Genomic DNA, 12,625 nt, shown 5'->3' on the forward strand with positions numbered 1-12,625 from the left:
TGACATCTGCAAAAGAGATTCTTCTGTTATCAATGCCCAGGCTAACAGCAAGCCTTCTTACTCTTGAGTCCAAATGATGCTCCAGGGTTTCCAGAAATTCCTCTGCAACCTTCTCTCCAGAATTTTTGTTCTTTCCCTACTTGTTAGGTTGTGGTGGTCTTGGTTTGCATCTGTCTGCCCCCTTTGACTGGAAGCTCCCTCAGGACTGTGTCTGGCTCCCACTGTATCCCAAGGACCCAGCCCAGAACCTAACCTGTGTTGGTGAGCAGTGGTTATGTGGTAGGAGAAAGACATCCGGTTTCCCCACTGCCACCACAGACACCACCTCAGAGTGGCCATGGCTCCCTGGATTGCTGTGTTCTGCCACTCACTGGGATGCTCTGTGACTTTGGGCCATTAGGAAACTTCTCTGTGCCCCAGGTTTTCACCATCTGTAAAGTAAGACCAGTCCAAGAGCTACTTTCATGGGATGTTGTGAGCAATGAGGGAATTAACATGTAAAAGGCTTAGGGCAGGGCCTGGATCACAGTAAGCCCCATGGAAAGTTTAACTGTCCAACTTCCTGCAGTAGAGATGGGCAGCAACCTTACTGTGGGCTAAGTTAATCTGTATATTAAACTCTGTTGCTCAGTTGTTTGGTAGTGTCCGACTCTTTGCGATCCCATGGACTGTAGCACACCAGGCTCCCCTGTCCTTCACTATCTCCTGAAGTTTGCTCAAATTCATGTCCATTGAGTCGGTGATGCCATCCAACCATCTCATCCTCTATCGTCCCCTTCTCCTCTCCCTCAGTCTTTCGCAGAATCAGGGTCTTTTCCAGTGAGTCTGCTCTTCACATCAGGTGGCCAAAGTCTTGTACCTTCAGCTTTAGCATCAGTTCTTCCAATGAATATTCAGGGTTGGTTTCCTTTAGGATTGACTGGTTTGATCTCCTTGCTGTCCAAGGTACTCTCAAGAGTCCTCCAGCACCACAGTTCAAAAGCATCAATTCTTTGGTGCTCAGTCTTCTTTATGGTCCATCTCTCACATCTGTACTTGACTACTGGAAAAATCATAGCTTTGACTAGATGGACCTTTGAATGCAAAGACATGCCTCTGCCTTTTAATACACTGTGTAGGTTTGTTATAGCTTTTCTTCCAAGAAGCAAGCGTCTTAATCTTGTGGCTGCAGTCACTGTCTGCAGTGATTTTGGAGTCCAAGAAAATTAAACCTGCCCCTGCTCGCACTTTTCCCCTATCTATTTGCCATTAAGTGATGAGACTGAGTTATATGATCTTAGTTTTTTGAATGTTGAGTTTTAAGCCAGCTTTTTCACTCTCCTCTTTCACCTTCATCAAGAGGTTCTTTAGTTTCTCTTCACTTTCTGCCATTAGACTGGTATTATCTGCTTGTCTGAGGTTGTTGATACTTCTCCTGGCAATCTTGATTCCAGATTGTGATTCATTCCGCCTAGCATTTTGCATAATGTACACTGCACCTAAGTTAAATTAGCAGAGTGACAATATACAGCCTTGACTTACTCCTTTCCCAATTTTGAACCTGCCCACTGTTCCATGTCCAGTTCTGACTGTTGCTTCTTGACCTGCATATAGTTTCCTCAGAAGGCTGGTAAGGTGGTCTGGTATTCCCATCTTGAAGAATTTTCTGCAGTTTGTTCACAAACTTTAGCATAGTCAATGAAGGCTTTAGCATAGTCAGTGAAGCAGAAGTAGATGTTTTTCTGGAATTCTCTTGCTTTTTCTATAATCCAGTGGATGTTAGCAATTTGATCTCTGGTTCCTCTGCCTTTTCTAAATCCAGCTTGTACATCTGGAAGTTCTCCATTCACATACTATTGAAGCCTTGCTTGGAGGATTTTGAGCATTGCCTTGCTAACATGTGAAATGAGTGCATTGGTAGGATAGTTTGAACATTCTTTGGCATTGCCTTTCTTTGGGATTCTTTTTTCCAGTCCTGTGGCCATGGCTGAGTTTTCCAAATTTGCTGGCATATTGAGTGTAGCACTTTAATAGCATCGTCCTTTAGGATTTTAAATAGCTCAGCTGAAATTCCATCACCTCCACTAGCTTTGTTTGTAGTATTGCTTCCTGAGGCCCACCTGACTTCACACTCCAGGACGTCTGGCTCTAGCTCTAGGTGAGTGACCTCACCATCCTCATTACATGGGTCATTAAGATCTTTTTTGTACAGTTCTTCTGTGTATTCTTGCCACCTCTTCTTAATCTCTTTTGCTTTTGTTAGGTCCACATTAAGCTTATCAAGTGGATATTCTTATCTTGATTTTGCAGATTAGGACACATAGCCAGTAAGTGACCCAGGTCTTTTGAATGTAGACCCTCACACTTTAACCACGAGGCTGTCCCATCTCCAGTCAGGCCTGGGGTCCTTGGTTCAGTGTGGAGACACTGGGGACTGCTCTCCAGGTTGTAATTGCTGGCCGCTGAATGGAATGGAGGGAAACCTGGACCACAGCTCCCTGCTGCCCACTGGCTCCTTTTCTGCCAAAGCACAATCTGGTCCCTGGACTACTTGTCAGACGTCCTGGTGTCCTCTGGAGCTGTGCACCCCCAGTTTTAGCTTTCAGCCTCTCTGCTCAGTAGAGGCACTGTTAGGCAAATATTTAGTGAACCGTCTGGAGGCGGAACACTCTCTGCAGCTTCCTCTTTTTCTCTTGCTTGTCCCTGACACTCTGGAATGTAACTGGTAACATGGAGCCCTCTTGCAAGGAACCCCCAGGCCTGGAGCCAGAAGCAGGTTTCCAGATACCCAGAGTCTGTGGATTTGTGTTTCAAACTGTGACATTAGATGGGACTTCTAGTTTGGAAAAAGGTCTCCCTCGCCCTGGCACCTCTGACAAGCCCGAATGTTTCTGGTACTTGGAGAAAGCTTTTTTGTACAACCATTCTCTTTTTCTCTCTTATTATTAAAAAAAAAATAAAAAAGATTATTTAAACTCTAATGTAAAGGCACTAGCTAGAACTTGGAAGTAAACAGCTTCTTAGAAAAAGAATGAGAAACTTGGATTGTGAATAAGAAAGATGAGCCCCTAAAACGCAGAGGCTGTTGTCAGGATTCCAGCAGTTCTAAGAGCTGAATTGGGCTCAGTCATAAACCTCCCAGGGCTAGGGGCCCTCTCCAGGGAGCTGGCACCCCAGGCTGCGCAAAGAGGCGCTCGGTTTGCAGGCCAGATCAGGAGGTCAGCAGTGACGTCTTGCTGCAGGGACCTCTCTGCCTCCTTAGGAAGATGACATTGACCAGGCCTCTACTGAGACTCAAGGTGTGTCAAGGTGAGCGGGAGGGGTAGGCTGTCTATGGAATCAAAGTTAGGAGGCAAAGACAAGAAGACTGGAAAACCCTGCTGGCACCCAGAAGCTCTCTGTTGTTCACTTTGAATCTCATCATCTCACCTAGCCAGAGCTCAGCCACCCTGCAAATATACATAGCTGGAATGTAGCCAGCATGGGTGACAACCCTGTAAGAATATCTGATGTGCAGCCAAAATGCACATCAGGGCTCCTTCGGCGCTCTACTTCTTGTTTTAAAGCAGCTTTATTGAGGTGTAATTCACATACCATATAATCCATTCTTTTGAAGTGTACGATTCAGTGGTCTTTTAGTACATTTGCAAAGTGCAACCGTCACCATGGTCAATTTTAGAACATTTTTTCAACCCCTCCCCTCTGAAAGAAATCCTGTACCTTTTAGCTGTCACCCCCCCAATTCTCATCCCATCTTCTGTTCTTATTTCACACTGAGTTCTAATAAGCTTGGTTATTTTGTTTCTTATCCTGTGACAGATTTAAGGAAGCAAATTAAAAGTGGGAGAGGGACTTCTATAGGCAGAGTCAAGGGCATGTTGTGCGGTGATTACGAACTCAGACTTTGGAACCAGACCAGCCGGGTTCAAGTGATGGCCTGTGTCTTATGACTGAGTGGCCTCAGGCAAGGACCTTAAGTTCCTATTTCGTGATCTGCAAAAAAGGATGATGGACCTACCTTGTGAGAATTAAATGAGCGAATAAGGATGGCTGCTTAGCACACGTGGTTAGACATCATTAGTGTTCTTGTTTTTGTTATTATTTAACAGTTCACAGTGAGAGAGGAAACAGAATAATTATGAAAATCAGACACAAGAATTCAAAGCACAGCAGTCTTTGGCCAAAGTGTCTCTAAGCTGGTGACTGAATAATGCGATGATGACGCTGAGTCACGGAGAGGAGTTTCAATTATGTTCAGCGTGCACTGATTCAGATACAGGAATTATGAATTTCATTTTTAAAAGCCACACTGAAGTTTTTTTTTTTATTTAGAGTATAAAGTGGACAGCCATCTGATGGGAAGAGCCAACTCATTGGAAAATACCCTGGTGCTGGGAAAGATTGAGGGCAAGAGGAGAAGGGGACGACAGAGGATGAGATTGTTGGATGGACTTGAGTTTGAGTAAACTCTGGGAGATAGTGAAGGACAGGGAAGCCTGGCGTGCTGCAGTCCATGGGGTCACAGAGAGTCAGACACCACGTAGCGACTGAACAACAGCAAAAGGGGACTCTCCAGAGCAATTACTTCCCTGAGTAAACTAGATAAACATATTTGTTATGAATCGAACATAGCACAGCTAAATCATTTTGTTTTATGAAACTTCTTACATCAGGGGTAAGTCACGTCTAAGTTCAGGGCCATTGACAAAGGAGCTTCATTTGAAACAGGTTAATTTATCTGCTTTTAAAGTTAAGAAGAGAGTTTAAGACTTAACAGGTAAGGAAGATCATACTTCACTGTGCTCTCTGGGGAGGAAGAGTAGCTGAGAAGGACTGGGGAGAGGGAGAGCGAGGTCCATAGAGACCTACACATGGTCAGGAGCGGCGGGAGGACAGTGGTAGATCTCGGGGGGAGGTGAAGGGAGAGATGGTTGAGGTTCTGCCTTCATCCCTGGCGGGCTTCAATGTGCAAGTCGGCTGCACCCACGCAGTCAGACACACTGAGTATGTGCTCTATGCCCTCTGCACACCCACCTTTTGGTGCCCACCATACAGCATGTGTCACAGTCAGCTTGCCCGCCTTCTCCCTTTCAGACAGGCTGAGGTCTCTGGTTTCAGTCACAGAGTAGGTGGCAGCTCCTCAACTGCTCCCCTGCTTAGACCCAGGGCCCCACTTGCACGTGAATCAGTGGAAGCAGTAGGAGCAGACACGCCTGTGGAAGTGCAAATGCCTACCCCACTTAATGCCATTCAGGTTCAGATTGTTAATGAAACCTTGTGCTGGTGTCTGACTCCTGCTTCGAGCCTTTAGCATAGTAATTCTCACCTGGAGTGGTCTGGGCTACCAAAACAACCCGAGTGTGTGTGTGTGTATGTGTATAGAGGGCCTCAAACAAGTCTCCCAGTTGGGAATGTTCCCCTCTCCCTCTGGGAATGAGGCAGGGAGCCTTCTCTGACCCTCTTGCTCTATGGCTCCCAGCCTCAGTCTGGGTTAGAGCCTCCTCTGGGATCCCGAAATAGCAGGTCGTCTCATCACACTACCCACGTCCTGTGATGATAATCTATTGAACTGTCTGGACATCGAGGTCAGCCTCTGGAGTCAGAGGAGTATTTTGTCTACCCGTCTAGCCCCAGGACCTGGCACATCGTTGTTGAGTAAAGTGAAATCCTGTGCCTCCTGACCCACTGTATGTTGTTCAGAGCCTTTGGTGAAAGCTTGCCCTGGCCAGACCTCACAGGGCAGTGGCTGCAGGCCCCCGAGAAGATGCTGACTCTTCTCTGGAAGAGCATGGAGGCTCTGGGGCACTTAACTGGAGTGCCTAGGAGCAGGGAAGGGCTGGGGAGTGGGCAGGGTGAGGGTGGGAACACAGAGAGTGACAGGGACAGGCAAGAGCCATAGAAGAGGTGGGGGCAGCAGACAGGTGCTGAGAGATGCCTGCTAACAGCCCAGATGACCAGGTCGTGTCCTTAGCTGAGGGTCTGGTGGAACAGGAAGGTCCCTGGGGCCCAGGAGGGAAGACAAAGCTGCTCCCTGGCCCGTTGGGCCCGCAAGCTTGGGCTGGAGCTGGTGTCCTTATAGCCCCACTCCCTGCCAGTTCTTGGGCAGGAGTGCATTTCTGCCAGGTGTGTGGGTGGGGAAGGGAGCGGGTGGGCCAGCTGTGGCAGAGCAAGCCCGCTTACTCTGTGTCCCAAGGGCTCACACGAGGGGCAGCAGGTGGAACTGCGGATAGACAGATCTTGGCCCGTGACGAGGAAGTGCTTTCTAACAGTGGCAACAGATCGTGTTTTGTTCACCTTGTATTTGCCTGCTTGGCACAGGCATGGCTCAGAGTAGGTCCTTGGGAAATGGTTTTTGAATAAATGGTTGACTGCTGACGTCTTATTCAGAAATGTAGTGAGCTGTCCGTTCCTGGATGTATTCAGACAAAGGCTGCCTTAGAGGATTGGGGTGTGTAGCTTTAAAATCCTTTCCTGCCAGGATACTGCATGGTTCTATAGTTCAGAAAAAGCATTTGGTAACTTCATTGTTGTGACGCAGGTGGGGCTTCAGACAGCCTTGAGAGGGCTAGGACACACACACACTCTCAGTCACTCAGCTGCCGCTCTCCACCTTTGTGGCTGAGCCTCAGCTGCACAGAATGGGAATGAGATGTGGACCTGTGGTAGACAGAGTTTCTAGAACGTCCCCCCAGAGGTGTCCTTCCCGAATCTCCAGACCCTCTGAATGTGATGAGGCATCGCTCCTGTGATTATGCTGTGCTGTGTGGCTCAGTGGACCTGAAGGCAGGGAGGTGAGCGGGCCTGACCTGGTCACAGCAGCCCTTAGTGCAGGGAGTGTTCTCAGGGGGTCACGGAGGGGGAGGTCAGAGATTCCAAGTGCCAGAGCCAGGCACTGTGCCAGGCTTAGAAGATGGAGGGCGCCGTGTGCAAGAATCAGAGGGTGAGCCCTGTCCCATAGCCAGTGAGGAGCCAGGGCCTCAGTGTAGGGCCACATGCAGATGAATTCTCCAACCACCTGCATGAAAGCGGACTCTTGAAAGTGGACTCTTTCCCAGGGTCTCCAGTTCAGAGGCTAGTGTGGCCAACCTCCTGGTTTTGGCCTTTTGATACCCTGGGCATGCATAGAGCCCAGCCGTGCCCACCTGGATGTTTCACATATAGATCTGTGGGCCAGCGAGTGGGGGTTGCTTGCGGTCACCAGGCTCATGTTTATCGTGCAGCCATAGAAGATAATGCAGGGCGCTCTGTTTAGTTTTTCCAGTTTTCTTAGAGACGAGCCTGATGGTTAGCTCTGGTTGTTCCAAGCACTTGCCTAGGGTGTCTGGACCCAATCTATTGTTAAACCTGTACCTTATCCCTACAAAGTCCAAATCCCCAGCCTGTGTTCACCTGTGATAATTTTGGAGCTCACCTGGTGACCAAGACTAGAGTCATCGTGGATGTCTTCAAGAAGGAGAAGTGAGGGGGGGTGGGGACCAGCTGGTGGCTTATTCGTGGGGGCAGAGGGATATGGTCATTTCTTGGATAAGCCTGGTGGCCTCTTGCCTTCAGCAGCCTTCTAACTTTCTGATCGTGGTTGGTGTTTTTTTTTTGTTAATTTTCTTACCTGTTTGTCATCTTAGATATCGCCTTGCTTCTCCTTAGCAGGATTGGTCCTCAGGCAATATTGGCTGAGGCTTCTGGGGGTGAAGTCGGCAGAGGGATTAAAACAGTGGCCTGGTAGACAAGAGCGACATGGAGGCCAGAGTCTCACAGGGTCTGGCTGAACCTGTCAGAACATGAGAGGGAGCCCAAAGTAATGGCTCCTCTAGGTGTGAATATCTGAAAGATGCTAAAGTGGGAACCTCATCACTTCCAGTGAGTCTGCCTCTAAGGAATGATTGACAGGCATGAGTTGGCATCTTCCTTGGAATGGGATGTTTGACTCAGCTCCATGTGATGGATAGATGGCGGGCTCAGAAAAGCCTGACTGGATGTTCCTGGAGTTCATCCTGGGTTTCCTGAAAAACCCAGTGTATCTGTTATGCAGGGTCAGGGCCAGGGCAAAAACAGACTTCTGAAAAAGGACCACCTCCACTTTCCAAGTGTAAACAGCCTTGTCCCTGAGGAGGTGATAACACATATGGGCAGATAAGAACCAGAGAGCTGTGGCAAGCAGCGGATGTATAGACAGAGCAGGGAACTGTGGTTCCTGAAAAATGGGCTATGGGTCTGTGAGAAGAGGTCTGGCCAAGGGCCAGGAGGAAGACAGCTGCTTCCGGGTCAGTCATAAGGTCTGTTTACCGATTTCTCCACAGCCTGTACTTGTCACTGGTTCCTGGAGAAGGGGGCAGGTGCTAGGGGCTCTGGAGGGTCACGGTTGTCACTGAGTCCTTCGCTGGTGGCTGTAGGCTCCAGTTGTGCTGGGATAGTACCCAGGACACTGCTGGGCCCCGTGGCATAGGAGGGCAAGCAGTCGGCTGGTTGTTGGCATTGGACATCATTGGGCAGCAGTGCTGGGTTCCCTCGGAGACAGAAAGAGACATGGGAGAGGGGAGTGCTGATGGTGTCATCTCCCTGCTGCTGAGCCTCCTGCCCAGGGATCCTAGAACTTACGGTGGTGTCATTTGAAACATTACTGATTAGTTAATGAGGAAGGTGAGTATTCACAAAACAGCCTTGCAAATAAGCATGAGCTCATGACAGTTTAAACCAACCTGTGCCTACTTCCCTAAGAGTTTGTGAAATCATCTTTTGGTGTCAAGGTGACAGGTCCAGAGGACCTGAAATTGATGCTGATCAGTTACTTTCCCATTACAGAGCTACAGATCTGTGCCTGAGCCAGCAGCAGGTGGAGGGTACTGCCAGGCTGGAGGAAGGAGCAGCAGGGGAGTTGGGGTGCCAGGGAGGTGGGACGCCGAGCGCTAGCTGCCTGGCTAGGACTTCATAGAAGTCATTTCACGTTGTGAACCCCTGACTCTTCCTTTTTGAAAACAGGAGGTGGACTGGCTGATTGTCACAGTCTCCTCTGGCTCCAGTGCCCCAAATTATCAACTTCGTGAAATGCGCTGTAATTGAGACTCTTCACAGGCTGGGACTCGGAGTTCGGCTTATCTGAAGACAGCATGCTGGCCAGTCTGACATCGTCCTCACCTCTTCTGCCCTTGGTGTTAGACCCCTGCTGCGTGGCCTGCGGTCTGTCTTCTGAGACATTTGCCTACTTACTTGCTCCACGTGCTGTGCAAACACAGCCCAAGCAGTTCTTAGTGGCTGCATAGAGGGGTGTCTGGGATATTGCATGTGGAGAGACGTGTGTGAGAGAAAGGCATGAATAATTAGAAACTTCTGAACGGTAGGGCCAGCACCGCTGATTAATCAGAGCCAAATTCTCCTGCCATGTCCGTAACAGAGAGTCTTCATCACTCTCCCCGATTAGCTGCTGTTGTCTCTCACTTTTGCATGTCCTTGACTTTTAGAAAGAAAAGTTTTAAGATGATTCGATCCCAGTCCCTGTCTCTGCAAATGCCGACACAGCAAGATTGGAAGGGTCCCCCGACAGCCAGTCCGGCCATATCTCCTGCAACCCCCGTGCTCCCTGGAGCCACTCCCCTGCCTGCGCCCGCACCCTATGCCGTGCCCGAGTTCCAGCGGGTCACCATCAGTGGAGACTACTGTGCTGGGGTAAGGCATCTCCGTGGGCTCTCTGGAGGCTGTGTGAGTGTTGCATAGCACGCCTTTTGCAAAAGCTGGGGTCCCTGGGGTCACGCCGAGACCCCAAAGCCTGGCTTGGTCTGTGAGTGTCTGGGAGATGGCGGGCAGATGTCTGGAGAGAAGGAGGGTTCTAGGCAAGGTGGTGGGTATGGGTGTGTGTCTAGGGTACTGCTGTCCTTGTGGGGAGGGCCTGGGGCTACAGGCTGGCACATCCAGTGGCCTGTAGTTTCCATGTGGTCTCTGAGCCCAGAACCCCGCTCTCTGTTCCTGTAGCCCATTGGAGATGGTTCCAGTTTGGGCCCTTCAGAGTTCTCAGATGTTGAATGGATTCAAGTCCTGGTGTTGATTGGTTTGCATGCCATCAGGTATTGCTGATTCAGCTCTTCCTCTGTGCCTGGACTCATGTTCTTAAATATAGGCCAGACCCTCGAACCGGGAAGAGACCCTTGAACTTGACAAGAATGTGATCAAGCTTGGTTTGCCCCAAGTCAGTTAACTCAGCCACTGAAAATGTGCTAATTTCACCTGGCTGGATGCTGAATTTTTATTGCTTCTTGAAGAGAAATATCACTTAGCTCCAGGTTTGGTTCTGCCTTCCTGGCCCTCAACCTATACTCATGCCTCAGTTGGCTTGTTATCCTCTCTTCTTTTTAACAGTACTCTTAGGATATACAGTGTATCTGAGAAGTGTGACTTATTACTTGTATTGCAGAGTGACTTATTACTCTTATACATTTTCTTCTATTTTAACAAAATCAATAGAAGATCTCTGCATATGGCTTATAACTTAAAAGGCCCCAGAATTATATCAGTCCTCTAGCTACCCGATTCGCCTCCCCTGAGGCAGTTCTTGGTTTTGGTTTCTTATTTATTCTCACACAGTAAACTGTGTACCTACCGTACTCATGGTTTCTATGCTCATGTAGTTGATTTATTTCTTTTTACACAAATGGTGGTTACCATACATTATACTGAGCCTAGGTTTTCCCTTAAAGGTATATCTTGAAGATAACGCTATATCATTCTATCAAGAACTTCCTTGTTTTTTTTTTTTTTAAAACAGGTGCAAAATATTCCACTGTGTGGATGAACCATACTTTAAGTTCCTTTCTATGGATGGGGATTTTGGTTGGATTGCAAATAGCACAGGCCTTGTTTGGAGATATAGCTTCGTGACCAGGAATCCATGGTGCCCACCCAACTTCCTGCATGTGGCAGAGTGGCCAAAAGGGAGAGTAGAGGGGGCTGAGGGCCAGCTGAAGGGAGGACATTGGCTGGTGTGTTAACCGGCTCTTTTCTATCAGTCTCCTTGTTGGCACATTGTAGGGCACGGAGCCTCTGAACCGGGAGACTGGTCCCCTGAGAGCCACCAGTTCGTAAGTGACAGGCTGACCTTGCAGGTCGCCTTGGGCCCCATGGGTCTGCTGCCAGGCCTGAGGTGTGCAGTGGTAACAAGCTGGCTGGTCTGGTGGGATGCTGAACTCGTCTCTGATACCTCCAGGCCTGGCCCGAGCCCGTGCTGTGCTGAGTCAGTCAGTGCTGCAGATGACGTGTTTGGCTTTGTCGTGGGCAGGAACGTATTTGTCTCTGGTGTTGTCTGCTCACCTGAGCTCTCAGAAGCCATCAGAAGGTGTAAAATGGAGTTAATACCCCCTTATGGGGACATATGTAGTCAGGAAAGGAGAAGCTACTTCCTTAATAAAAAGCAAGGGGGAAACAAAAGTAAAAGTAGAAACACATGCATGGAAAGATATATACCTTCCTCTGAGGGTAGAGTTTTAGCTGCATCTGAGATGATCTATTTATGTAAACATATAAGACATCCGAAACAGTGATAAAAATGTTAAAATTGTCCGCTCCGGAAGGTAGATGCACAGGTGTCTGTCATCTTCAGTGCTTGTCTGTATGTTCACAACATTTCAAAACTAAAAGTGATTTTTTTTTTCACTGAAGCAGAGTGGGCCCCAGCCTTCCTCCTTCTGTGCTCCATCTTGCCACCTCTCTTTTCCGCATCTCTTATCCCCTCTTATGAATGAGTGACTGTTTGGCTGTTTTCTCCCCCAGCACGTTCAGGTTTCTGCCACACGCATCCTTCCCAACAGACAGAGGTGAACACGTGCACTGGGAGGTGGGCATTTATCTCATTTGTCTCTGAGTACGAGGCAGCTCTGGGAAAGCAGAGCATCCTTGGGCTTTAGGAATCAATCCGTTCAGGGTCTGAAGTGTGACTTTCTGACTTTCTGTGATTTATCCTCTCTGGGTCTCTGTTTCCCCAGTGGTGAGATGAGTGGCAATGAGGACCAAAGTGAAACTTACGGAAAGGAACCATCCCATAAGCGTGTGTTGCTTGGGTGGATTGCGGTGACTGCCAGATGAATCAGAAGGCTGGGGTAGCAGACTGAGCACTCGGAAGGACCCATGTATTTTCTTAACTGATCATGATGATGCTCACTCCATCAGGGACACGGTCCAGGCTGGGCCTCTTCATGTGCCGGGTGCCGCAGCATCTGGCTTGTGGTTGATGTGCTGAGTGCTGGCCTGGGGTGTGCACATTGGAGTACCTGCCTCCCTCCCAATGGCCCCAAATCTCCTCCTGTGTTAGGGGGTTCCGTGATTTGCCAGGAGGACTCCTAGGACTCAGCGCATAGCTGCACTCATGACTAGGATTTACTACAGTAAAAGGATACTGAGCAAAATCAGCAAAGGGAAGAGGTACACAGGGCAGAATCTGGAGGAGGCCAGAGGCAAGCAGCCCCTCCCAGTAGAGTCACCAGAATGCACTTAATCCCTCAGCGTTCACGTGTGACAGCACGTGTGAAGTGTCATCTTCCGCGGAAGCTCATTAGAGACTTAGTGGCTGAGATTGTTACCGGGGCTGGCTGCACGTCTGCAGGGCACACCCCTCAGTCGGAGGCTTGCAACAGGAAATCAGGCATGCAGCATACACCACGGTGTG

At 49.0% G+C, this 12,625-nt stretch overlaps 1 protein-coding gene across 6 annotated transcripts in view; it reads left to right on the top strand.

Moving 5' to 3' along the window:
- Positions 1-12,625, top strand: part of AMPD3 (adenosine monophosphate deaminase 3) — a 53,355-nt gene that overhangs the window by 14,193 nt on the left and 26,537 nt on the right. For 5 of the 6 annotated variants that reach the window (XM_027563263.1, XM_027563260.1, XM_027563261.1 and 2 more), the window contains exon 3: positions 9,435-9,639. The exons of the other annotated variant lie outside the window; for it this stretch is intronic. In XM_027563263.1, coding sequence (XP_027419064.1) covers positions 9,435-9,639 — 205 coding nt within the window. The remainder of the gene's footprint in view (positions 1-9,434; positions 9,640-12,625) is intronic. 6 annotated transcript variants of the gene reach the window in all.

The sequence above is a fragment of the Bos indicus x Bos taurus genome, chromosome 15 (genome assembly GCF_003369695.1).
Source record: "Bos indicus x Bos taurus breed Angus x Brahman F1 hybrid chromosome 15, Bos_hybrid_MaternalHap_v2.0, whole genome shotgun sequence".
Classification (NCBI taxonomy): Eukaryota; Metazoa; Chordata; class Mammalia; order Artiodactyla; family Bovidae; genus Bos; species Bos indicus x Bos taurus.